The sequence below is a fragment of the Aspergillus tanneri genome, assembly GCF_003426965.1.
Source record: "Aspergillus tanneri strain NIH1004 chromosome Unknown AapTan_8_pilon_pilon_pilon, whole genome shotgun sequence".
NCBI lineage: Eukaryota > Fungi > Ascomycota > Eurotiomycetes > Eurotiales > Aspergillaceae > Aspergillus > Aspergillus tanneri.
The window spans coordinates 2,544,145-2,571,541 of record NW_022984635.1 but is presented as its reverse complement, the minus strand read 5'-3'; the positions used below and the strand labels follow the sequence as shown (position 1 = coordinate 2,571,541).

The window sequence follows — 27,397 nt, the reverse complement described above, 5'->3', positions numbered from 1 at the left end:
AGCAATAGTTAAATACATAAATCGGCGGCGGTTGATAAGACAATGGAGGATTTTAACACCGTATTGGATTCAAAACAACTTGACCGCTATATCTCGCAGCGGTGATACGCACCTTGCAGGGATCTTGGTAATGGCTAATGCAGTCTTCTTTCCCATCGGAAGCTCTAACCGAGCGTATTAATATCCTTCAAAGCTTGGGTGATAAACCAGGTGTGACGTAGGCATTATCTGATAATTTGTTAGCCTGCAGATTACAGATTCAGTAATACTATGCCTACCATTTACCACTGAAAATAGTATATCCTCCGCTCGGGGCCTAAGGGCCAGGTGATCAGTAGTCACCCACCCGAAGAGATGTTTGTGGCACAAATATGCCGTTAGGGATGCTATCATGAATGACGCCACCAAGTGGATGCATTTGCCCGTCTGTTTGATGGATGCTGATTGTGAGTAACTGTTGAGACCGTGGAGTTGTTCCTAGATGCATAACGCTGACTCGGGGAACCAGAGTGAGCTTATTAAGCATTGTCTGAGTCTTATAGGCTGGTGTGATGGCACAGCAAGACGGACGGAATCATTTACGTGCGGGGCTGGTTATTCTCCGGTAACTAAGTACTAATGTGTAGTAATCCAGGCTGACGAATTTCCGGGAGGTGGCAGGTTATAGGGATATAATATTAGGCAACCCAATAAGATCTGACCGCCTGAACACATATGATCCATCTGGTTAAGATGTCCTTGTTACTGCTACGCCTGTACCACGCACCGTCTATTAATGGGGTGCAAACGACTGCATATCGGGATTACCTACAGTTCGCTAACCTGCATAATAGCAATTTTGCAATAACACTTATGCAGCTATACACAACTAGTTCCATAGCCACCAGCCAATTTTGAAATTACTGTTTCTTAGATAGATAGCATGGTGGCTATATAAATATATTGTTAAATACTGTAAAAATTACAAAATACAGTTAATATGAACATCCAATAGCGATGGCTGCGCTACATCTGTATATCAGAGAATTGCCAACTCTAGGACAGAGTTGGTTTCGGTACAGGAAGGACAGGTATTAGGTAAGAAGGAGAGGGGCTAACTAAGTCGCACTGCAGCGCTCTCAGAAGGGACACTTCGAGGACTGTCCATACAGTTCCTTTCAATATATATTGGAAATGGCTTTCCAAAAATATAGTTTCGGAAATCTAACGACATGCAGGTCAGGGACTGTAGACAGAGGCCGAGGTGGTCTGGCTAAATACAACAAATTTACGTCTAAAATATACATAAATTTCGCCCCTCTGTTGATCTGTCTGGCTGTGCTCGAGTAAACACCACGAGGTATTTGTTGATCCTGTGAAACTGGAGTCAGATTCTAAGGACATTTGTAGATTGTTTAGACTTGGATTTTAGGGGTGTAAAATAGATTTACTGCTCGATAACTTTCATGTCTTGCGTCCGTAGAATACTACTAACGCACAACGTTGGCAAGTAGAACACGGAAAGTGTTCTGGATTGCAATTGAAAGTAATATGATTTACTTTACTCGTAGCTGGCCTATTGTATATAGCGAGAAGAAGTTGACACTTGATTTGTCAAGTACATTAGCATCTATGTCTCCGCTCGCTGCCCCAACTTGTCTAGTAACTTCGAATGTACTCCTCAGGTCACGCAAGACCTTTTTGATCGGCCGCCTGATAGTTTGGCGGAGGAATGAATGTCGATTGTTCCCGCCAATTTATTAGTCCGATCTAGTTCTAGGGCGGGTCTAGTATGGATGTCCAGCACAGTACCGCAAATATTGTAAGGAGAGCACACTCCTTGGAAGCACTGAACTCCGCCAACTCGCCTTGATTAAATGATAGTAGATGTTCTTCCTACTTACATTTTTATCCGCTTGCAGATTCTGGAATCCCCCGGGCACTGCGCCGCACCAGTATATGGCAACCAAATAAACAAGAAATTGTCTCATGATAAATATTTATTAGAAGCATACTATTATGGCTATCATCTTCCTAGCTGTGTAAGGTGCAAATATTTTGCTGTTCTAGACAAAACTCTACTATAATTAAATTGCTAAATTACCATATTAAAACAGTTGCTGATTACTACTTATAGACCAACACATAGTTTGTTCCTAAGATATAATTTCTAAAATCTGTAAATAATTTATCTTATATATGCCTAATAATTTGTTGCTTTTTTTCCTATGGGTTATGTATAGTGTTCTATTTGTAAAGGGCTAGAGCCCGTTTGACCTCTCGGGCCAATGTCCCTATTATCCCTGTTGTCCCTACTGTCCCCGTTGTCCCTATTGTCCCTACTGTCCCCGTTGTCCCTATTGTCCCTATTGTCCCTATTGTCCCTATTGTCCCTACTGTCCCTACTGTCCCTACTGTCCCTTTTGGCCCATTGGCCCTCGATCGATGTCACGTGACTCCCCACCTTGTTTGTTTACCGCTTGTTTCTGTCACGGGCTAATAGCCGGTTCAACCTATATAATAGATTTGGACTAAAAGAACTCGCTGAAGAGCTTCTATCTACGGCCGCGGCGGCCGAACAGGTAAATGTGTGTGCGAGGTAAACGAGATCACGTGACCGGGAGAGTTCTACACGACCTCGCGAGTGCCGGTATACGGGCTCGAGCACTTTGCGGGCCCTGCCCGCTACACTACCCCCCTCCCCTCCTCGTACGGGCCGCTTGCGTTCCTCCCAGACGTCTAACGCAGCGGTGTCTTCCACATTGCGAGCCGGCTCCCATGTCGGGCGAGCGTAGCCTACCCATTTAACGAGGTATTCGGTCCGGTATCCTCTTCCGACTTGTACTCGGCGCTTATCTAGTATCTCTGTGACCCCGAATTCCTCAACACCGTCTACCATCACCGGTGGGGGTTGGTAATCATCATTTATTTGACTTGGGAACGGGTCGTCGGCTGCGGGGCGTAACAGGCTAACGTGGAAAACGTTATGGATTCCTGGTGGTGTATCTAACCGGTATGCGTGTGAGCTAATAGCTTCAAGCACTGTAAACTTCCCTTGCTGTGCATTAAGCTTTTTACTGGGGTGGTCCGTCCGTATATTACGTATATTAAGCCAGACTTTTAAGCTGATCTTATAATGCAGGTTTGCGGTTCGGAAACAGTTCGCATATTCCTCTTGGCGCTGTTGTGTGGCTGCCAGCTCGGACTGTGCCATCTCGAGTGCTTCGCGCATTTTCGCAACAATTATTTCGGCCCGCTCCTGCGGCGTACGGGCTGTGTCTGCAGTCGCAGCTTCCCGGTTAAGGTTCTCGATATCTAGTGGTTCAAGGTTATACCCGTGATCTAAGAAGAACGGGCTCACGCCGGTGCTTGCAGCGTTTCGGCTATTAATTACTAGCTGGGCCATTGGTAATAGCGATTTCTAATTTAACTGGGTATAATCGCAGAAGTTATGTAGGTACACCTTAATTGTAGTATTTGCATGTTTAATTTAGCCGTTAGTCTGTGGATGGTAAGCTGTGGATAGCTGCCGTTGAATATAAAGCAGGTGGCAGAAATACTCCCATATTCCACTAATAAACTGCGGTCCTCGATCCGATGTTATTGCGCTCGGTATACTATGGTATCCGATAAAATGGTTAATAAGTAGCTGTGCTACTATCTTGGTGTTAGTACTTTCACAGGGCACTAGTATTACTCCTTTTCCTAAGCAGTCTCCGATAACCATAATATCCTCGCAGCCCTCGGAGACAGGTAACTTGGTGATAAAATTAATAGCTATCTCACGCTATTTGCGGTCCGGAATAGGTAATAGTTTTAAAAGTCCCTAACAATGTTTGCGCCATACACGATTAGCTCCGCATTTATCGCAGTTTTTAACAAAGCGTCTGACATCTGCTAATAGCTCTGGCCAATAAAAGTTTCGGGCAATTAAAGCGTAGAGTGTATTCCTTCCAGGATAACTGGTAAGAGTTAAATTATGTGTTTCCTGTAGGATTCTTGTCCGTAGCAGCTCTGACTTTGGAACCCATTTACGGCCGCGATATAGCAGGTGGCCGTTAGGAGAGATTGTACAGTCAGCAATTAATAGGTATATATATAATTCGCTGGGAAATTATATTACATTTGCTCGTACCAATTAGATTAATTCTTGCAAGTGCATGTTATCCTGCGCGGCTATTTTTTAGTGCTCTTCTAGCAGCGGATACATGGTTTGCGTACGTGATAACTTCGGAGGCTTATCTAGAATTGTCTCGGGAGCTATTAGCTGGCGCTCCCGCATCTTAAGTTGATTGTTATTAGCATCTAATAGCATGTCTTATTCCCTGCGTGACAGTGTATTAGGTCGCACTGCTAGTTTACCTAGCCGGTACTATAGTTTGTAGTTAAACTAGCTTAGGAAGTTCGACCAGCGCATCTGCCGCTCGTTAAGCCTGCGGTTTACCTTAAAATATTCTAGGTTGCGGTGGTCTGTTACCAGGCGGAATTATAGTAGACTAATTAACTCCGACTCCCACTCCTTAAGACAATTAATAATCGCGAGCAGCTCTTTATCGTAGATCTTATAATTGCACTTAGCCAGGGAATTTTTCCTTAAATAATACGCGCAGGGCTGCAGTACACCGTCCTTGTTATACTGCGACAGGGTTCCCCCTGTTACCCAGTTAGAGGCATCTGTCTCTAGGACTGTATCACGGTCTGGATCAAATTGCATAAGTATTAGGGCGGTTGTAAATATTCACTTTAGCAGCTTAAATTGCTTGGTATGTTTATCGGTCTATATAAATAGTGCTCCTTTCCGCGTCAGCGCCGTGAGTGGGTGTACAAGGTCCGAGAAATTCCGTATAAAGCGCCGATAAAAGTTTGCAAAGCCCAGGAATAACTATACACCACGCACCGAGGTGGGCGTCTGCCACTCTAGTACAGCCTTTACCTTATCAGGGTTTATCTGCACGCCTTTTCCTGCTTTAATAATAAATCTAAGATACTTAGTTCTCTTAACTTCAAACTCGCACTTATTAATATCTAGCTGTAAGCCGGCGGCTTAAAAACGATCCAGCACTTGCCGCACGTGTTTACAATGCTTGGATAATAACCTGTTAGTAAAAATAAGCACGTCGTTAATATATGCGGATGCGAATTCGTCTAGAAAGTCCCGGAGAGTTTAGTTAATATATCGCTGGAAGGTGCTCGGGGTATTTACTATACCAAAGGGAGTAACTAGCCACTCGTACAGCCCAAAACGCGTGCGAAAGGCTGTTAACTATTTATCTCCAGGTACGATGCGGATCTTATAAAAGGCCGTAATTATATCTAGCTTAGTAAACCACTTTGCTTTGGATACACGCTCCAAGGTCTCGTTAATTAGTAGCAGGGGATATCTATCCCTTCTTGTAATTGCGTTTAACGCGCGATAGTCGACGCAGAATTAAAGGCCACCACCTAGCTTACGGGCAAACAACACCGGTGCTGCAGCTGACGAGCTGCTAACCTGTATAAAGTTCTTCTCTAACAGCTCGGTTAGCATTTTTTATAAAACTAGTAGCTCGTCGCGTGACATGCTATATAAAGGACCCCAGGATGGCTTTTTCTGCTTCCCATTCTCCTTAACTAGTTTAATCCGGTGGTTAACACCAGGGCGATGCAGTGGGAGTTTGTTAGCTTGTTTGCAGTTAAATACTTCAAGAAACTTGTGGTAATATGCTGGTAGTTTGGTAGCTAGGTTAGTATATTTCTTTGCCTGCAAGGCTTTTTTAATATCCTTAATACTCGCTGCGAATACCTGCACGGCCTTATTCTTCCTCCACCGCCGGTTCCAAAGAGCGAAACTATTGGCATTTATCTTCCGGATAGTTAGTTTCGGCTCGTTTGGGGTGCTTTCTACAGTTAAACTATTTACTAAGCATAATCTTGGACTGTTAGCTTTAATATTAATTCGCTGATCTGTTAGCCAGGGGGTTCCCAGTATTATATTAATCCTATCTCCCAACTTAGGCATTACGTACGCGTAAACCACGGGTTGATAATTCCCTCCCATGTCTAGTAAAAAACGCGCAATTTTCGTGATAATATTACTGGTTGCGCTACTGTAATTCTCCAGATATACAGGTGTAATCTCTTGCTGCTCTAGTTATAGCTTTTCTGCGAAGTGCTCTGCTATAATAGAGTATAACATACAACTGGTATTAATTAAAGTAATACTATTTTGCTTCTTATTAACTATCGCGGATATAGTAAACTCTCGGCTGTCGAATCTAACAGCTTGTTAAAACTGTTTAAAACTAGTAAGTACATCTTTTTCTTGGTATAGGCGCTGGTCTGGCAATTGCTTTAACTATTTAACAGGCTCCTGCGAGAGACTTTTCACAGGAGCAGGTTGTTTTCCGGCTCGCAGGCTTTGTCTGTGACTGTAACAGCCTGTCCCGTTGGTTCGTTCTCTAGTAAAGGGGCTACCGCTCGCAATACACAGGGTTAACTTGCAAAGAAATAGTCTGGTAGTGGAACTGCACCTCGAAACAGGCAGTCTTTAACAATATAGCCAGTCGCGCCGCAGCGCAGGCATCTTCCTTCGGCCCGTCGGCGTGACCTTTCTACTTTATCGACCTATTTCACACGGCGTTGACTACGGGCGAGAGTCACGGTAGTGGGCTCCCAATCCATTGCTTCGCCAGTATTCGCAGGTACTGCAGCAGGACCTTGCGCTGGGGCACTGGGGGCCGCGGGGGGGTAATACTAATGGCTGCGGCTTGCATAGAACAAGTTTTTCTCCCGCCGGCCGGTTCGGGCTGCATTTTTCGCACAAATAGTGTCTAATTGGTCCGCGATAAGTTATAGCTGGCGGCAGTACACTTCGAAGGTCTGCTCCTTTTAAATACTAACAAGGCTTATCTTTATTTCTCGGTTTATTACTTCGTCTAGGTAGTTTTTCTTGACTTTATCTGCCTATTTATAACCTCCGGATTCTATTAGCAGTCGGTTAAAGTCTGCAAGCAGTTCGCGGAACGGACGGTTTCCTTGTTATAAGGTCTGTAGTTCCTGTGTGGCTCTTTTCTGGCAGTTTTAATTAAAAAATATAAGATCAAGCTGGCTAAACATATCCTCCAGTGTCTCCTGGGTTGCAGCGAGGTTGTTCCCATATTAATCCATCCAGGGAGTCATTGCCGCAGCGGCTGCGCCTTTAAGCCTACTAAAGGTGTACCACAGACAGCTGTGGTAGGAACTAATTACAGCACGGTCAATCTGCAACTTCGCACCTAGCTTCGAGCGGAAAGTCCTATACACAGTCTTATCGGTACTATCGTACGTTTCCACGTCCGGGAGAACTAGCTTAGGCTGTTTTATTCTCTCATCCGTGGGTGCGTACGTCTGCGCTTCCAATTGTTCTTATGGTACCGGAGTTATAGCGACCGCTGGCGCGGCTGTTTGGGCAGCCTGTTGTTGTTTAATTTGGGCTATCTGGGCTGTTATATTATCCAGTCTTCTTGCTATCCATGCGAGAGGGTCGTCCGGGGTATTCGGTGTCTGCGCCTGGCCCAGGTTCGGCTCTTCGATTGTTATCGGTTCTATTATTTTATAGTCTAGGGATCTATCTGTTTATTTGTTCCGGCTGTATACGTCTTGTCTATAATCTGGCTTCTGTCTGTTTAATTCGTCTAATTCGGCTCTGTTCGTTCGTTCTGGCTGTGTGCGTCTCGTCTATAATCTGGCTTTTGTTTTAATTCTAGCTGGGTATTCCGATAAGGGAGCGAGTTCTAATGTCACGGGCTAATAGCCGGTTCAACCTATATAATAGATTTGGACTAAAAGAACTCGCTGAAGAGCTTCTATCTACGGCCGCGGCGGCCGAACAGGTAAATGTGTGTGCGAGGTAAACGAGATCACGTGATCGGGAGAGTTCTACACGACCTCGCGAGTGCCCGGTATACGGGCTCGAGCACTTTGCGGGCCCTGCCCGCTACAGTTTCCTCTTCCTTTCTTCCTTTCTTCCCTTCTTCAACGATTCCTTCTTGTACATAACCTATCTTGTAGGTTCTATGGGTTCAGCCCCTGACATAAATAAGTGGATATATATATATTATACCGGTAAATCTAAAAAAGCCTTTAAGTTATAAAAATATAATACATGGTATATATATAAACAATTAGTATACTACTACTCTATTACTAGTAACTAACTAGTATAAATTTAATATCTTGGTCAATATTAGACTAAAAATCATGCTATATATCCAACACTATGTAATTTGGAGGTAAGTAGTTAGCAACTAGTTATATACTAGCCTAAAACTAGTATATAGCCTACCTTATCCTATAGTAGCAAGGTGACCTTGCCATCCTTTATGTTAGTCTGGTAGGCATGGTATTCAGGCTAACTAGTGGATAATTAGGTTCTAACTAGTTACAAACTAGTTAGGGACTTATTCTCACAATATTATATCCAGCCATGTCGAAGGACAGCAGGGCAACGGAGTGGAAGGAGAAAGAGATAAAGAGAGTTGTATTGTATTAAAACAGAAAGGTCGTGTCAGGTGGAGAATATGTCGTGTCAGCTAGGCAATCACATGATCTCGCCTAAATCGGGCTAGTGACCTGACACGACCTTTGCCCCACCTACGCGTGACCTGTGCACTCGTGGCCGGGTGGGTGGTTGCAGCTACTAAGAGCTAGCTTACATAAATGATGACTAAGCGAGGTCGAAACCGGGGGCAGGCGCCCATGCTTGGCGATATGCTCCAACATCCACCAACGGCCATATTATTTGACAGGACCTTAAGCTGGCCCAAGTAAATTGAAGCGTGCAATTTTGAGCCAAAAACAGAATTATACCTCCAATCCAAAGAACACGGGGTGGGAGTATAACCATCAACACTAGATATGCCACCATCGCGACACCTTCGGTGACACTCCACACACCGCGAAAGCCAGCTTCTCGCGCATTTCTATTTCCTAATTTTCGGTGCAGTAAAATTTTTCAATATCCACGATGTTATATCCACCTAGACTAGTGTTAAGCTAATCATTGCAGCTGGGAGTGGGATTCGGATTACCACTTGTACCTTGCAAGCAAAACAAGAAACTGGAGATCCATCACCAACAGCATTCTTATTGACGGAAAAGCGAAGTATTCCATTTCTCGTCGTGGACTGTTATGTAAGCCGATATCTAGATATGGGAACCAAGAGGTTAAATCTTTGCCTAGGAGTAATATTCGCAGTAGCTCGGAGGGGATTGGGAGGACAATCAGAAACAGAATCCCACATAATGCTGCAGATATAGCAAAGGCCGAACGCTGGTCGCTCCAAAAGTCCAAATGGTAAATGTCATAATAATGATTGATTTCTTGAAATGGGCATTGGTTTTCGAAGATTTTCTGACAGAGACTACGTATACCATCTCAACTTAATTCGAATAGCTATATCGCCGATTTGATGACCCAAGAAGTGGGGTAATCTGAAGAGAACGTAAAGTGACTAGAGAGAAACGAAGGAAATTCTAAGATGGCTTTCACAACGACCACATGAAGGTAGATTTATGTCAAGTTTTCATAAATTAAACTTTGTAGCCATGGAAGAATTGGCCCAGTTAACGTAAGGGATACATAACATCGGGGATAGTATGGCCGGCAATATAAGTATAGTGGGATTAGCTGGATAGAACTAACTACAAGAACACCGATCAAAGCGATATATATGAAGACGGTGAAGTGTATACCTAAAATTTCACCATAGGCAAAATTTTATAGTCACAGAAATATGTCCAAGTTATACAATATTTCATAGAACTATTTATAAAAAACAACTAAATCAATATACATGCTCTAATTTGGTTTGTTGAGATTGTAATGGTGAACATATTATACCCCGATTGAACCTGCACTGTAATAGACTGTACGGTAATACAAACACGCAATCATTATGCGAGTAGGGAATTTTATATATTCATATTCACATTCCTTATGTCATGGGAAAACGTAATTGTTGTGGAATTCAGGGGAAGTGATGCGCAGAGACCTATTCTATCAGCTACAGGCCAACTGGCCTAACTAGGAAGTAGATGTCATTCAGGGGAAACACCAGGAATCACAGTATCTCAACCAACTGAGTCTCTTGCATTCCTATCTGGGTGCTCCACTAACTAAAGGATTGAGGGGAAGAATGGATCGTTAGATATTTCCGCACCACAAAGTCGGGCGGATTATAGTGTTTCCGTAACAGTAATTGATCCAATTAAATGGGTAAATATGCATATGAACAATGAGCCGCAGAAAGAAAGAAGAAAAGAAAATCTGACCAGAAGAAAAGGGGGTTCATTCCGAGCCTGCGGGCTCGGAATGATACATCACATTTGTATAAGGAAGGTGAGAGACTCAGGTGTCAAATGTTTACTCTCTGGGGCCAACCCCTAACTTGCTCCTTTTGCAGCACTATCCGGGGCCCTAGAGACTCATAGCATCTCTATCTGTAAAATAGAGACACTAGGGCTGTTCACGATCTCGCAATCCTGAATTATCGCCAGTTCGCTGATGGGATCGCGAATCATCAGGTTTTCCTAATCAAGACTAGCTAATTACTCTAGGTTGCTTCCAGCAGCGGTGACTCTACTAGAGCTTTGTGTTTCTTCTTTTTCTCCTCCTATTGATAAAGACTATATCTAATATTGTTAGAGAGATACCTCAATGCCACCAACAGGCGTTAGGGTCTGCTAAAGGAGATAATATTGCCCTTTTTGTATTATTCACTTAAATCACTGGAGTTGTTAAATAGTATAAAGGCCCGATCGCATCAACTTGTCTGTGCTATAGCCCCTACCTAGTTTCTATGTATATTTGCTAACTGCTTCCCACACCTTTTCTTGGCCCTGCATAAGAACTAAATTCGTATTAGGAGCAGGCTATAGGTTCTTTGCGTGACTCTTTTCCCACGGATGCTCTTTTTTAACTAACTGTATAAGGTCTTTATATGCTGTACTACGCGGGCTGATGTTAAAGTCAAATGGAGCAGGGTGGAGAATAATACCAGGGCGGAATTCTAGCCAAATATCTACCTGTTAGCCGTTTTAAATCGCGTTACTAATATTAAACACGGCCACGGACTGAGCAATACTGATATAAAGGTTTAAGTCGGCCAAGGTGCGACCTAGACAGCTGTAATATCCAAAGCCAAAGGCAAACTCATGCGGATCTTGTTTAGGGGTATAGCCGTCGCGGGGTAGAAAACATTCTGGTTTAAAGGTTATTAGGTCGTGGTATATATCAGGGTCATGCAGGAAGGCCCTTGGAAAGTTAGAGACTAAGGAATATTGCTATATTAGAGAATACTTAGATATACCAGATAATTGGGATTACTTGTGCTCCTCTTAGAATACGGTAGCCTTCACAGATATTATCCTCTGTGGCCAGGTGGACAAAGCCCATCGCTCTGATAGGAGAGACTCCTTGAAATGTCACTAGAGGAAGGAAGCGACAGGAGTTGCACTAACTCCATGCCTTAAGCTATAGTTGCCAATAGAGTAGAGATACTGACGGGCCGTCGGGCATTCTAAAGGCTAGGAGCTGGAGCGACAGCTTAGCGCCACTTTTATCCACAGTTGGAAATGCGGGTTTCATTGGCCCAAAGATCCATCATCTGCAGAAGTGGATCACCGCTGCGGAGAGTGGGGCACGGCAGGAAAACTGTGTTCTTACCACAATGTAGAAGGGAGGTGAATCAATATAATGACAATTCATGGGCTGACTGGAGTTTGATTGGTGGGGACCTGTGGGCAAATTTGCATGTTTCATGCTTCATGTCCCTACGGTAGCTCACAGGTCAAGCCACCCTTATCCCCAATAGCGGCGGGCATCGGATCCATTGCGAGATTTCTCCCACCCTTCCTCTATCAAGACACGCTGATGCCTTAGTAGGTAGCTCTGTACTCTGGAGGGTGTTCCAATGATAAAGCCAAGATCCTGGGATCACTACATTCAGAATACCTCTGGACTTCCGGTGAAGACCCGACGGATGATGATGGCTCCTAAACGAATTGCTATCTTGGGCTGGCCAAAAACCCCCAGTAATTAATTCCCTGTATACCCGTCTCCTGCGCGGCTCACCGCTCACCGCTTCGGCGGACCCTCTCCTGGGGGTCTGCTACAGCTCAATTATAATTGCAGCTCAATTATAAAAAATTCATTATACTAAGTATATCTAATTTTTGAAGTTATTCCCACCACACAAATGTCTAAATCAACCTACAAAGCCGAGGAGGAGATTATTCAGAAAGCTCTATACCTATACAATAAAGAAAAACACGAAAATACGCGCGTGAATATTTCAAAACTTGCACGGGAATATGGGGTCAACTACCAACGCCTTCGTTTAAGATCCAAGGAAAAAACACAAATCTACCGGAAACGTACTAATCTACGCCTGGATCCTGCTCAGTATGATGCTTTATTTGATTATATTGATCGATATGATGATGCAGGCGCTCCACCAAGTATTAGTGCTATCCGAAAAGCTGCAAATGCAATTCTACGGAACAGTCATACAGATTCTTCAATACACCACCAGAAGTCTAATAAATTGGCCATACCGATTTTTGAAGCAGCATGATCAATATTTTAAAGGAAAAAGACGAGTAATTGATATGGATCGTCACAATGCAGAGGATACTGCATTGATTTCACAGTGGTATAACTATTTAAAGCTTCAAATTGAAGCAAAAACTCTGCAGGATGAAGATATATGGAATTTCGATGAAACAGGTTTTCGAATTGGACAGGGACGGGTTGAGACAATTGTGACTCAATATCCTACAAGAAATAATAATATTGCAAGCGCGTCAACACGGATAACTGTAACCTCAATTGAATGCGCAAATTCAATGGGTTATACTATACCACCAGTGTTGATCATGCCAGGCAAGGTTCAGTTGGAGGCTTGGTATGGCTCTACAAGTCTTCCAGATTACTATATTCTGGAGGTATCAGATTCAGGCTATATAAATGATGTAATAGCGTACAGCTGGCTACTTCATTTTGATTACTTTCCTGCTAAGCGGCAGCGAGGCGGGTATCGGTTACTTTTAATGGACAATCATGAGTCTCATCTAACTGTTGAATTTGTCCAATACTGCCAGAATCATAAGATTTTATTGCTTACATTTCCACCTCACCTAACCCACCGGCTTCAACCACTTGATTCAGTTCCTTTTCAGCAGCTTAAAATGGCTCATGGCCAGGCAGTCAACGCAGTATCACGATTCCGCGGAGAAAAATATGATAAACTGGAGTTTTTATATGATATAGATGGTATCCGTAAGCGTGCGCTTACTGAGCGTACAATCAAGGCAGGGTGGCGGGAGGTAGGAATCCGGCCGTGGAATCCTTCTCTTGTACGAGCCTTTAAAAATATATGATGGAGATCATATAATTGAGAATTTTGAAGATATTACTGTGTCCACAACTACTGCTACCACTACCACCACCACTACTACCACCACCACCACCACCACCACTGCTACAGTGCAGAAAACACCGTCGCCACCACGAGAGGAAGAGAACAAAACCCCTACAACACTACGCTCGTTTAGGAAGGAGGTGATGATTTATCGGAGGTCAAAAATAGAGCTATCTCCTTCGGTTGATCGTCTGCTCCGTGGTGGGTTAACCCAGGCAGAAAAGTATGCAATGTCATCTGTTGCACTTGATGAAGCTTTAGCTTCAAAGAATAGACCTTCCAATTCCACAACCCGAACACGCCGCTGGGTGCATATGGACGGTCTCATATATGCAAAAGACGTTAATCGTCATATTGAGGAGAAAAAAATCAAGGAAGCACAGAAGCGTTGGAAATCTACGCTTAAAAGACATCAACGTGAGGCAAAAGCATTAATGGAGCGGATTGCTAAAGATGTTGATGAAGCCCCAACGCCGGCTCCAGCAAGCGCTGAAAGGGACAAATCTGAAGATTTATGGTTTGTAGATTTAGAAGGCGATCATAATATGCCTTCGTCTTTTCTTGAATAGGCAATTTTTGAGGTTTATTTTCAATATAATGAATTTTTTATAATTGAGCTGTAGCAGACCCCCTCCTGGGGGTCTGCCGAAGCGGTGAGCGGCGAGCTGCGCAGGAGACGGGTATACTGGAGCTGAATAACGCTAACTGCCCCAATGTAACATAGGAACGACACCTTCAGAGAGTCTAAACCATTCTAAGGAAGTGATAAACACTGACTATTTGTGATGAGTGTGAGCTAGTAGCTACTTGGGTTATATTAATCTTCCGATATCGAGGATTGAGTAAGTGGCAAATGTGCATATTATTCCACTCTAACTAGAGCCCTGTGAGGTCCTAGTGGGTGAAAAGTCCCATCAGCGCTGACTACTTGCGGTAATGATCTCGGCGTTTTGATTATTGGGAACATCTCTGATCTACATTACCAAGCATGAAGACTGCTCGATCAGCCTATCTGTCACTAGAGGCGGCGAGAGGCCGTCAGACTCCGACTAACACTAAAGCCGCGATGAGCACTGACTATTTGTGATGAGATGTGATACACCTGAAATCTTCAGCATCCAAAAAAGCAAATTATGAATGACTTCAGCCTCAGCTGAGTTTAGCCTTCCAGGTCAGATTTGTCTTGTTATGAAGAAAGTTATATAAAGGGCGCAAGGGAGTGGCGCCACTTCCGTCAATGTTGGACAACAACAATGTTTGTCATCAGCTATGTGGCTTTCCTAGCCCTGCTAGGCAGTAGCGTGTCTGCATTCGGCTCTCATGCAGCCAAGAATGGTCTCCTGCAGGTGCCTCCATCATTCGCTCGGGATGGCATCTTCTTATACCCTGCTCTTCACCCAGAACATGATCCCAATGACCTCAACCATTTGGTCCCCGAGAATTCTAAACAGTTGTACTACAGCCAGGAGGGCCACCGGCGTGAGTACTGCCTTGTACCTACAAAATTGCGTTGTTGTCTAACTGGCTTCTAGCTGCCTTGCACGGTTCCAAGCATGCTCAATTGCAGCCAACCTTTTCATATCCCACGGCTGTGTTAGAGCATTCGAGCCATATCAAAGATGTTACGTGTCATGATGGCCACATCAAGGTCTGCTTCAAAACCCACGAGGCATTGCAGACTGTGGAAAAATCTTGGAAGCACGATATGGACTCAGAGATATTCCACCTGATAACCTACCATGTCGGGTGTGGACACCTGACAGGGGAACAGCGTTCTATTTTCCGTGCAACACAGCCTGTCTTTAATGAAAAATGTGTGACTGTTGCTGCGGAGCTCCTTGATCCGAAGGAAGCGTTCAAGGCAGGCGAGCTGTCATGGGGAACATATGTCAACCCGCACATTGCCAAGCGCCAGCCTGTTAAAGGGCACATACGTGCTGCTGCACCTGAGGGGACAGGTGGAAATGATACTGTCAATCTGACTGAGGATGCAAAGGCGGTTAAATACTTCTTCGGAACGGACCAGATTAACACTGACATACCGAGCACCTACATGACGGGACTCGATTCCCTCTCTGACGACGAGTATGAGGACCATGTAAGGCGGGGTCTGTTTTCTTGGATTGTTGAAGGGATAAAATCAGTTGTCAAGGTAAGCAGCCTATGGAACTAGACATTACTATGAGTATGGCTGAAAAGAGCAGGCAATTAGCAACTTCTTTAAGGGCGTCGTGGATAGGGTGGAGGCTGCCGTCAATATTGTAATAAAAATTGCGGCAGTTACTGTTAAACTGTTACTGGTGCCCTTTGGGGTTCCCTTTAATGAGGCCTACCATGCGGACATGGACTTTGACCACCGAGCGGGTGGAGGAAGGCTATCAACCGACTTAGGCAGTGCACTTTCTATGATATCGGACAATTTTGTGGTCTCGCAACATGGAGCCGGCGCGAGCATTAAATGTGTAAGTTGTGGAGCTAAGGGGAAGTTCACTTTTGATGGGAAATTAGCGTTTGATGTCTCCCATGGTATCTCCAGAGCAGAGGTTTCCTTCATTAATCATGATCCATTTTTGATTGATGCTATATTTGCGCTCACTGTTGATGCCAGAGCATTCAAGACCAAACCCAACAACGAAAACGGATTTAGTATGACGGCGGAGAAGCAGATAGCTGCAGTACCATTATCACCATTTACTATTCCAACAATCATCACCCTTGGGCCAGAAGTCTCTGTTAATGTCGCAGCAAGCATCTACTTTGATGCACATGGGGAGTTCACGGCTGGCGCAAGGTTTTCTATCTCTGAGGGCCGTCTGGTACTGAATGTGACGGACAAAGACAGAAATGAGGCATCAGGCTTTAAACCATCCCTTGAGCCGGTATTTAACATGACGAAGGGAAACATTGTCGCTACTGCAGACCTAGCCTTGCCAGTTGGTCTTGAGCTCGGGGTGGATGTTCTCATGGGTACATGGAAGAAGACTATTGGAGTGTTTGATGCCCCTTCGGTCTATCTTACAGCAGGTCACTCCAAAGGCGAAGGGCATGCCTGTGATGGGGTCGAGTTCCGCGCCGGAGCCAAGGAACGAGTCTATTCCTCAGCCCTGGGCATCTGGGAGTATGAGTTTAAAGAACTAGGGAGGACGTTTTATGAGACTGGAATTGGCTGTCTCTCGTAATGAATCCTTCGCGATCCTTTTCGGATGGAGCGAGCTAATGACTTGAACAGAGCCAATGGGTGGGACGCACAGAAAGTGGAACCTTCTTCTGGATTTTTCGCCGAAGTTGCGGAGTCGCTTGGTGGCGTGCACAGCCTGCCTTCTAGTAAAACACTCAACCTTACTCGGCCTGGCCCTATTATTCACGAGGACGAGCATTTCGAGGAAGAGAATGAAAAGAAAAAACACAAGTTGAGGAAGTTGCCGAAGACCAACGGGTTCCGACTGATCCAGGATGCCCAACAGACAGCAATCCTGGTCTCTGGAACAGATGGCAAGATGTATATGGTCGACAACTCGGTGGATTACGATGTCAGCGCTCCCTGGGGTGCTATGGATCTCAAGAAGGACATTTTTAGTTATGATGTCTTTGGCCGCCTAATCTACTACAATGCCTCTCAAGATTTTTCTGTCATTCCCGGCTTTAATGCAACAGTGAACTCTATAGACTCTATGTTGAAAGAGTTACCTGCTGAAGCAAGAAAACTTTATTCCGGTCTATTTGACCCCAATGTCCTAAAAGGTGGGATGGTCGAATTGGGCGTCGCCCGTGCGGAGGAGATGCCTAAAGCTGTCCGAGTTGCGTAGGTTGAGCGCCTCCTTGACATTTTGGTTCAATGTTAACCCCCCAGAATAGGACTCTGTCGGTTCTGAAAGGTTCTCAGGACACTAGTATCTATGGAGTGGCATTCAATGGCACATTTGTCAAAACAGTCCTTGGTGTCCCTGTTTCCGGACCAGAAGAAATAGAGGTGATCTGGTTTCCCACAGTGTGCCAAGATCCTGGCCAAGGACTTCGACTTTATGCGTCGAAGTACCTAGTTGACGAAAATGGAAATGCAAAATCAGAACACAACTACAACGCAAACTTACAATACGACATGGACCGACTAATCTTGAATTTGGATAGCAAGCGAAAGGTGTGCCGCACCGTGAGATTGACTTCAGACGCGAAAAGCACTGTCTAGGGAGAGGATGACCCTTAAATATTTGGGGAAGATATGACCGTTGCAATGTCACAGAGGACAAGCCTTTTACAAGCCACTGAGTGTTTTATCGATGCTTACCGGTGGACCTTGTATTTTTTGTCATATTAGGTATACATAATTATTAGTGATTAACAGATAGCATCATTCTCATGTTTTCCTATTCAGATGTAGAAGGATTAATAACTCACAGACCCTTGACAAAATATAGATAAGGATTTGTCCTAATATACTAGATAAGTTATGGGTTGCTCTTTCAACAAGAGCTAAATAGCTAAAGAAGAGATGTTGATCCTGAAGACAAATTGAAACTCAACAGCATTTGCATTCTTCCGTATATAAGAAGTACTTTTAGATTACAGTACCGATGCCCTTTTGTTTTTATAGAAAGAATAAATTTAATCATTTTAGGTATAGGACCGTGACAGTAGGAGGACTTAGCGAGAAAATTGATTTCTGGGGAGTGGCCTTAATGGCTTGCCGTACCACGCCGAGGTAACTTCGAACCACGCTCAGCTGGAACCCGACTAAGGTGTATGGTTAGACTAAAAAGGTACCCCTGCATATTCTAAAATTTCCGCGGATAGTCTCCCTCTCCCCTTATTTCTTAGCATTAACAGAATATATTACACCATATACTAGTTAGCTAATTCATAAATCAGAGCCTTCTAGTTTTAGTTTTTCTATTACACCATTAGATGACAACAAAAAAGAAGTCAGGGGCTGAACCCTTTGAACCTATAATAGACTATGTACAAAAAGGAATCGTTGAAAGGAAGAGGAAAAGAGCAGGTAAAGGACATAGGGGGCGAACAAGGTCCGCAGGGAAAATAGGGACAATAGGGGCGGGTATAATAGTTATACTCCTGGGGACAGTAAGGACAGTAGGGATAATAGGGATAATAGGGTAAACGTAGTCAATTGGCCAATTTGGCCGAGAGGTCAAACGGGCTCTATTTAGCCATTTACACCCGGACCTGCACAGTTATTCCAAGAAACTATTGCATTGTAGTGCTATCATACAAGAAATCGAGTCTAAAGAAGGAAAGAGAAGAAGACGGAGTGGGTATACTGTTCCAGGGATTCAATTTCAGGAAGGTATTTTCGATTGAGCTGAAGCAGAATATCTGCAAATTGCCCATATAACGTCTCCAGTCTCCTGATATCAATATTTGGATCGAGCCACGGTCGGTTTTAATGCCAAATCCAGGCGTGTTCAGGGCCTTGGTCATGTTCGTTTCGTGCTCAATGTGATCCATGATGAAATACCACCGACTGAATTATCCCCCTCAAACTCCATTTGCGCACCATTGCTCGCGATACCATACCATAGATAAATCACTCCATGCTTCGTTACTCAATAGTGAACTAACCGATTCAGTAACCAACACGACGACTCATGCGGATTTTTCCGATCAAACTGGCAAAGCTTCGATTGCTGAGTATGAAAAGTACGATATGGCTTTATTTGGTACTTCCGACATGGTTAAGTGCTAACTTGACACAGCCGCGGTCATAACAGAAACCATTTGTATAAGGTCAGCTGATCCGTATACGCCCTCTGCTAATGGTCTACACCAGTGTATTCTCCAATATACACATATCTTTTGCACTTCATGACTACTCTGTCCAGGAATTCCCTTCTGCGCTCATTCCTTCATCAGTGGGCATTACCAAACCTATGCTGGCAGATCCCTGGACGTCAAATCCTCACTCCTGCTCGCCACCAACGCACCAAACTCGTTCAGCGACGCGCTCTGGAGGATGTCAAATACAGTGACTTTAGCCTTTGCGCCGCTGCTCAGCCAGTTGCGTAGTTCCACAGCGACGAGCGAATCGACGCCGTAGCGCGACATCGGCAACTCGGCGTCAATATCCGAGAGGGGAATATTAAAAATTTCTGCAATCTTAGCCAAGATCGCCTGGACCAGCAGTGCCACGGCCTCGGTGAGAGTCGAGGCCTTCGAGAGTGCTTGCGCGAGCGCGGCCGTAGAGGTCTTGCTGGTGGATGTGGTGGCTGTCTCGATTCCACGCTGGCTGGCAATGCGGAGCGTACCGAAGCGTCTGTCATGGCTCATGAATGACTCGGTGACGAGGGTGTGGAAGTTGGGCCCAACAACGACCTGGCTCTTCGACGGCGACTGGCGCAGAGACTCACTGATTCCATGTCCAACCATCCGCAATACATGATCCAGATCGACAGAGCCAAAACCGACATTCTCGACTCGTGCCCGCAGACGGTCGTCACCACTGGCTTCTCTATCTGCCACGTACCCAACCGACTTGACAGCACCGAGGTCGATGGTCACGGCCGGTAGACCGCGTGCCGTTCGGTACCGAGCAAGGGCATCCTCAAAGGCGTTGCCAGCGGAATAGTTGGCCTGGGACATGTGGCCGGCCACACCAGCCACGGATGACAACATGACAAAGAACGCCAGGTCAGGAAGATGTGTATGGAGATTCCAGCTGCTGTTGATCTTCGGCCGGACAGCATTACTCCATTGTTCGAATGTCATGCGCTCCAGGACAGTGTCGTCGAGTACCATGGCTCCGTTGATCACTCCGCGGAACGGGGGCAATGTCTCCGAGCAGTCACGGATCAGTTGGAGCAGACTCGTCTCATTTGAAACGTCGCAATCGTGGATCTGGAGCCGGCATCCTGCCGTCTCGGCCATCTTGGCAAGCTGAGGGGCTTCAGGATGGGATGTGGCACGGCGTGAGACGAGCACCAAGTTCTTCGCACCGCTTTCAATCATCCACGGCGCAATGGCACGGCCAATGCCACCTAGTCCGCCGACAATCAAATAGGTCTCATCAGGGCTATCCAATGAGACGGGCGATGGGCGGCGGATGAACTGTTGAACACTGATCAGCTCAAATCCAGAAAGGAGAGAAAAAGAAATCATCACGTACCTTGATTCTATCCTCATCATGCGGTACGAGGACCAGCTTGCCCATGTGCATTCCTCCTTGCATTTGACGCATGGCCGTGGCCATCTCAGACATTGGGTACGGCGTAACGGGTTGCACAGGAGAGATTCCACGCTCGTGGATGATGTTGAGACTCTCCGACAGCGCCGCGTGCGTCAGTCTGCCACGATAGTAAGTTGCAACAGGTCGAAACTCGAAAACATGGAACAGCGGGTGAATGGGGCTGTCTGTAACCAGCGGTTGGCCTCCATGTCCACCTTCGTGATATCAACAAAGCGGCCGAAACGAGCCATGCAATCCCAAGATGCCTTCAACAGCGGCCCAGACAGAGAGTTAAGAATTACATCAACTCCCTTGCCATTTGTTTTAGCCATGATACCCGCAGCAAAGCTTTCAGAACGGCTGGCGAAGATATGATCGGGCTTGATGCCGTAGTGTTCGACGAGAAGGCCTCGCTTCCCTTCAGTGCTGCAGGTAGCGAAGACCTCTGCTCCAACATGCTGCGCAATGACAATCGCGGCTTGGCCAGTTGCACCGGATGCAGCATGGATGAGCACTGATTCGCCCTTCTGGAGTCCTGCAACTTGAATTAAACTGCCATAAGCCGTGGTGTAAGCCGCTGGGAATGAGGCTGCCATTTCCCAAGGCATTTCGTCCGGCAACTTCACAACCGAAGTCCAGTAAGTTCGCCCCTTGCTCGCGATACGGCCCTTGCACAATGCTGCAACGCGGTCGCCAACCTTCAAACCGCTTTGCTCCGTATTGGGACCTAGACGGGTGATGATGCCGGAGCACTCGTAGCCCGTCAGAGGCTCTTCCAGTTGGCCGAGCGCAACCATCACCTCACGGAAATTCAGGCCAAAAGCTTTTGCCTCCACTTCCACCATCTCACTTGGCACATCCGTAGATAGGATCACTGGATTCTCCACGAAGTATGAGTCCAGGCCCGTACTCGGCGACGTCTCCCATACCAGAGGCTTGTCAGGCTGATGAAATGCTTCAAGCGTAGGTTTAAGAGGAAGTTTGAGGTTCCTGGCAATGGCATCTTGAGTTTTCTCAGGGAAGATCCTGGGCACATGAAGCTGGGAATCTGCTACCGAGTACTCCCATTCAATGTTGCCTGTCTCAGCGTCCTTGTCGAATGACCGCTCCAACACATGAATAACGTGTCCAATCTTGTCGCTTGTCCACGGATTTTCGTCGTTTTCAAAGTCCAATCGGATCCATCGTGTGTGAGAATCCTCTTGTCTCATCGTTCGCAGAAGACTCTCCGAAGCCGAGAAGACTGAGTTCTAGGAATGAACAAGGCCACCACAGCTGAGCCAGAGCATGCCACTAGAGAGAAGGAGAAGGCTCTTGAGCTTTTGGAAGGCGTCTGCATCCATGCCGTGTACAAATGGATTTCCCATTTCAAGCGCAACGGTGCAGACTGTGTCTTTGAATGAATCAACGTCACTCAAGTCCACGAGCATTGGCAAAACACCTGTCTTCTCTCGAATTGCCTCGGATAGCTCTGCCAACCACTCCTGGGGCTCCTGCGCCGTCTTGTCCTCAACCACAATGGAGATGGGCGCTTGCACCGTTGCGGAAGTCCTCGATAGCATGACACGCGCTGACTGGAACTCAGGTTCCTCATAGTCGCTGATTTCAAAGTCAACGCCGGTGAATCCAGTATCCCGCAGGACGCGATCCCACATCTCGAGTGGAGCATTGGGACTCTTCTGCCGCTCAGGCTCTTCTCCAAGCCACCACCCCGGCAAGGTCCCGAAGATGAGCTGCCCTTCAAGACGATCGGCAGTAGTCTCGATGAGCAACAGCGTGCCACCCGGCTTGAGCATCTTCCGCACATGCTTCATGGTCGTATGGAGGTTCTTGGTCGCATGAAGCACAGAGGCCGCCACAATGAGATCGAAGCTGCCAGAAGTAAAGGATTGTGCGAGCGGGTCAATTTCAATGTCGAGTTTCTTGAAATCCATCATCCTTGCCCACGGAGCAAACTTCTCTCTTGCGGCCTCAAAGAAGCCTGGCGAAATGTCTGTGAAGGTATAATGACCGAGGATAGTACCGTTGTCAACACCTCTCTTGCCGAAAGCCTCAAGGATCGTACTCGTCGCTCCTCCTGTACCGCCTCCAATCTCCAAAATATTAGCGCCAGGATTCTTCACTGCGTATAGCTCCACAACGCGAGCGAGATGCGAGTAGCATCGGGTCTTGAGAGCCTCGTGCTGCATGTAAAATTGATTCAGGAGATCACCTTCCATCATCAGCTCGAGCGGCATAATGTCTCCGCGGATGATGCTCGCGAGCTTTTCCCCAATCCGAACAGTGAGTCGACCAGCCGCATTCCCTGCGCTGAGCTCGTCCGCCAGGATCCTCTTCGCACCTGGGCTTAGCTTAGACCATGCCTGACTGTTGGGTCCGTGTTGTCCGGCTTCACCAAGTGTCACAACCTCTCTCATCCAAGCGTACAATCGCTTGTGTGCCATTCCCAGGATTCGGACTCTTGGGATTCAAGTTCCGCGGCGGCATCATGGATGAAGATGTAGGATATCCGGGTCAGTTTCTTCTCTTGCTCAATCTCATGTCCTTTCACTGGAATGACCATGGATTCTCTGAAAGAGGCGGGAGGGTTGTGAAGGATATCCAATTCCCAGCAGTTGATGGAGCAGATGCCCGCCTCCTCGTCTGAATCTTGGACACGACGAGGAATTGCCGAGCCAAAGAAATCCTTGATCTCAAGGAAAGAGCGGGTTGTATCAGAATTATCAAACATGACCGTTATGTCTGATGAATAGCCACGCGGATCTCCTGTGACCATCTCAGTGAAAGCTCTCAATCTTTCACCACCTTGTCTCTTGAAATTCTTCGGAACATCGATTGTGCGAATCGAACGAGGAAGAACCATGGAGTCCTCCCCAATATCATCTGGCAGGCTGCTAAACGACGATTGCAGAATAGAGTCCAGCGTAGTGGGATGCAGAACATACTCATGCTCCTGGCAAGCGATGTCTGAGATTGCGAAATTCGTAATTGCTCCGTTACGAGCTGCGTGACTGTCAATGATATTCTGGAAGAGTGGACCGTGGTAGGTTCCGCGCTGACGCAAACCAGCGAAAAGTGAATCAATGTCGATAGGGCATGGATCAACACCGTCGGCAAAAAAGGCATCTTCTCGTGAAAATTCGCGCTCATCATTGAGCGCGGTGATTCGGACCTCGCTCTCAGTTTCAACGGCGACATACCCTCTGCAGTGCTCAATCCACGGTGCATCGGCACTCGCCAGAGAGCAGAGTTCGAATTGATACCAGCCTTCGTGGTCAAGCTCTCTGTTGCTGCAACGACGCAGCTGGAGTTGCACTTCCACTCCCATTTCGGAGTCGGGAAGCACCAATGCATTCATAATGTCGATGTCTCGCAGCCGGTACTTCCGAATTGTGCTCTCGGAACGATCAGTGATAAGCCGTATGGCCTCAATAGCCATGGCAATGTACCCGGCGCCAGGGAAAACAACTGTACCATCGATCTGATGATCCTGGAGCCATTCAATCTCCGAAAGACGGAGGAAGTTTCTCCAAGTGGGAGTGAGAGCATTCGATCCATTCAGAGGGGTGCCTAGTAGCTCGTGAGGAGGGAATTTCTTGAACCGCTGTTCTTTGGCAATCCTTGGCTCCACCCAAAAGCGAGTTGAATGATTCCACGGATAAGAAGGCAGATTGGCCAAAAAGGTATGGTGAGCATCCTCAGTAGGAGAGTTGACCGACTTGAGATCCACTGGATAGCCCTGAGACAAAAGCTCACATGCGAGGTCTTGCATTGTCTCCACGGCATTCATTGGCCGCCTGAGACAAGACACATAGGGCATTTTGACATCCTTTTCCTTCTGGATCTGGCGAATTGGGCCGGCCAAGGTGCTGTGAGGCCCGATCTCTAAAATAAGATCAACATTAGCAGAGTGAGCTGAAGAGTCCGATGAGCTGAAGCACATGTTCTCAAATTCCCGACGGAATTGAACCGGCTTGGTCAAATTTTGAACCCAGTGTTCGGCCCTGAATGTCTTGACTGCTGTCACAGCCTCACCCGTTACCGGCGATGCAAACAGGGGGCCATTCCATTCCGGCGTCACAGGAAGGTCAAGCAATTCCTCAAGTCGTTCGGTATATTCAGCCACCATGGGCATCATGTAGTGGGAGTGATAGGCCATGGGGACCTTGAGCTTCCTGGTGAATACTCCCTCTTTTTCGAACCTAGCAGCAATCTCGTCGAGAGTGTCCAAGTCCCCGGAGAGGGTAACGCTGCTGGGGCTGTTGACACAGGCCACGACGACACCGCCGGTAGGGGCGATTTCAGCAATGTGTCGCTCAGCACTCTGTTGGTCAATGCCTACGGCAAGCATTCCACCCGTAAGGGAGGACACTTTGAGTTGCTTGCGGGCTAGCTCGCCACGGTAATAAGCCACACCGAGTGCCTGTTCGAAAGGCAGCGCTCCGACTGCATAGGCCGCGGCAATCTCACCACTGAAATGGCTGGTGATGGCAGAAGGGGTGATGCCCCAGGACTTGAGCAGATCGACGAGGCCGAGTTGAATGGCAACGCTAATCGGCTGACTCAAATGGATTTCGGATACTCGTGTCGAGTTTTCATCACGATTGAGTTCATCTGCCAATGTATTGTGAGCAAGCTTTATATGTTGGTTAGATTAAGCTCATACCGATCAATGACCAAGAGGCCCCGTATTCCTTCAGGATCTTTCCAGCATTAGAGATGGCATGGCCAAAAACAGGGTACACAGTAAGAAGCTCTCTAGCCATTGCATGCCATTGGGCACCCTGGCCATTGAACACAAACCCTAAACGTGGCTTTTTATACGCAAATGAGGGCTTGCGTTCCGACTCACGGAGTCGTTCAGCCAGGTCTTCAATTGACGTGGCCCGGACAGCAGCAACCCAGGGGTGTAGTGATCGACGCTCATTGAGCGTATAAGCAAGGCTGTCTGGCGATGGTGACGTCTCAATAATATGAGAAGCAAGACGGTCCATCACGGACCGACAGGCAGCAGAGTCCCTCGCGCTGACCACGAAAACGCGCGAGTTATCACCCGATCGACTTCCTTCATGTGTCGACTGTCCATTCAGGTGATAAATTGCTGTTAGGGATGGCGCAGGCTCCAAGATAACGTGAGCGTTCGTTCCACCGTAACCAAAGTTGTTGATTGAAGCACGAAGGACATTGTCTTCCGGCCATGGCGTCAACCGTGTCGGCACCTCCAAATAGCCCTTATCAAGGTCAATGTTTGAATTCGGAGTCTCATAGTTGAGGTTCGGAGGGATCGACGCTGTTTTCAACGCAAATGTAGTCTTGATGACGGCTGCAAGGCCACTGACGGCTCGGTGTGGCCAACATTTGTCTTCACAGAGCCAACCCGTACCTTGTCATTTGCCTGGCGAGCTTTTCCAAAGGTTCTCGCAATTGCCTCGGCCTCAACGGGATCCCCAGCTGCTGTGTCGGTCATGTGAGCCTCCACGTAGCCCAGTCTGAGAGATATCAAGCCCTGCACGACGGTAGCATTGTTCAATCAAGTTGACCTGGGCGTCGGCAGATGGGGAGGTAATTGTGGTCGTCTTCCCGTCATGGTTGACTCCGCTGTCCTTGATGACGGCATATATTTGGTCACCAGCGAGCAGCGCGTCATCCAGAGGTTTGAGGATGAGTGCTGCTACACCCTCGCCACGGCCGTAGCCGGCAGCACGATTGTCCCAAGCGAAGCATTTGCCTTCGGAACCGATGGCACTATCAAGACTTCCTGTCAGTTATGTTCTGGTGGAAGAGATGCATGCAATCCTGCAAACTCGCACTTACCCAATAGTGGATGCTGAAATGAAGGCATCTTGACTAAGCAGTGTACTAGAAGCACCGACAATTGAAATGTTGCTCTCCCCAGTGCGAATGCTTTGGCACGCTTGGCGGACTGCCACCAGGCCCGACGAACAGCCCGTGTCGATGGAAAGACTTGGTCCTTGCAAATCAAAGAAGTGCGAGATGCGGTTGGAGAGAATTGCAGTGCCTGTGCCAGCGAGAAAAGAGCGGGTCAAAACTACAGCATCCTTGGTCTGGATTTCATGGTAATCTTTGTTGAATGTTCCGGTATAGACCGATGTATTGGTGCCAGCGAGCTTGTCCAGAGGGATGCCAGCTAAGTGGGTCAGCTTATCCGACAATTCTTCACAGAAGCACAAGGGGCAGGAGCTTACCATCTTCTGTTGCTTCGTAGACAGTCTCGAGCAACAATCTGGCTTGAGGGTCAAGCCCCTGTTTCTCGACGTCAGCTTCTTCAACGCTCGGGGTGTAAATGGGCCCCAACTTACACTGGCGATATCTGAGGCCATATTGAAAAAGGCGGCGTCAAAAGAAGCGACATCATCGTCCAGGAAGTAGCCATCAATAACATGGCTCTGCATATACGTCAGCCCTCATTGTGGTTGACTCAGCGAGGTACACAATGACCCTTCCCGCTTTGCGGGCATGCCATAGAATGGGAAACTTACTCTGCCAGCTTTTGAATTATCAGGATGGTACAGCGACTTCACATCAAAGCGCGAATCGGGGATAGGAGACCAGCCATTCTTCCCATTCGCGCAGAGTTCCCACAGCTGGGTAGGATTCCTGACGTTCCCACTGAAGCGGCAAGCCATGCCAACAATCGCAATGGGGATCGAGGGGCTCGTGGAATTGTCGTGGGAGGGTGCCTGTTGCCGTGGCAATTCGCTGCCATTCATGGTGGCTCCGTTGGTTCTGGGGGAGTCGCCTGGCTGAGTCGTGTCAGGGTTGGGAATAGGAGCCATGTTCA

General features: G+C 46.8%; 5 protein-coding genes across 5 annotated transcripts; 2 read left to right on the top strand and 3 right to left on the bottom strand.

The window, feature by feature from the left end:
* Positions 1-13,185: 13,185 nt before the first annotated feature.
* On the top strand, positions 13,186-13,987 carry ATNIH1004_011448 (uncharacterized protein; the record flags this gene model as incomplete). The annotated part of the gene is made up of 2 exons (XM_033576010.1): positions 13,186-13,323; positions 13,397-13,987. 2 exons carry the CDS (start codon positions 13,186-13,188, stop codon positions 13,985-13,987), a joined length of 729 nt encoding a protein of 242 aa, XP_033421865.1.
* Positions 13,988-14,671: 684 nt separating this feature from the next.
* On the top strand, positions 14,672-17,604 carry ATNIH1004_011447 (uncharacterized protein; the record flags this gene model as incomplete). The annotated part of the gene is made up of 5 exons (XM_033576009.1): positions 14,672-14,897; positions 14,951-15,570; positions 15,623-16,536; positions 16,648-17,220; positions 17,274-17,604. 5 exons carry the CDS (start codon positions 14,672-14,674, stop codon positions 17,602-17,604), a joined length of 2,664 nt encoding a protein of 887 aa, XP_033421864.1.
* Positions 17,605-19,301: 1,697 nt separating this feature from the next.
* ATNIH1004_011446 (beta-ketoacyl reductase) lies at positions 19,302-20,628 on the bottom strand (the record flags this gene model as incomplete). Its single annotated transcript, XM_033576008.1, has 2 exons — positions 19,302-20,477; positions 20,536-20,628. 2 exons carry the CDS (start codon positions 20,626-20,628, stop codon positions 19,302-19,304), a joined length of 1,269 nt encoding a protein of 422 aa, XP_033421863.1.
* Positions 20,629-20,708: 80 nt separating this feature from the next.
* Positions 20,709-21,806, bottom strand: ATNIH1004_011445 (uncharacterized protein; the record flags this gene model as incomplete). Its single annotated transcript, XM_033576007.1, has 1 exon — positions 20,709-21,806. One exon carries the CDS (start codon positions 21,804-21,806, stop codon positions 20,709-20,711), a length of 1,098 nt encoding a protein of 365 aa, XP_033421862.1.
* A 39-nt stretch (positions 21,807-21,845) lies between these two features.
* ATNIH1004_011444 (Type I Polyketide synthases (Type I PKS)) lies at positions 21,846-27,392 on the bottom strand (the record flags this gene model as incomplete). Its single annotated transcript, XM_033576006.1, has 9 exons — positions 21,846-22,936; positions 23,023-25,209; positions 25,262-25,907; positions 25,979-26,049; positions 26,111-26,340; positions 26,410-26,743; positions 26,802-26,859; positions 26,916-27,002; positions 27,096-27,392. The coding sequence occupies 9 exons, from the start codon at positions 27,390-27,392 to the stop codon at positions 21,846-21,848; spliced, it is 5,001 nt and encodes a 1,666-aa protein (XP_033421861.1).
* Between the last annotated feature and the right edge of the window lie 5 nt (positions 27,393-27,397).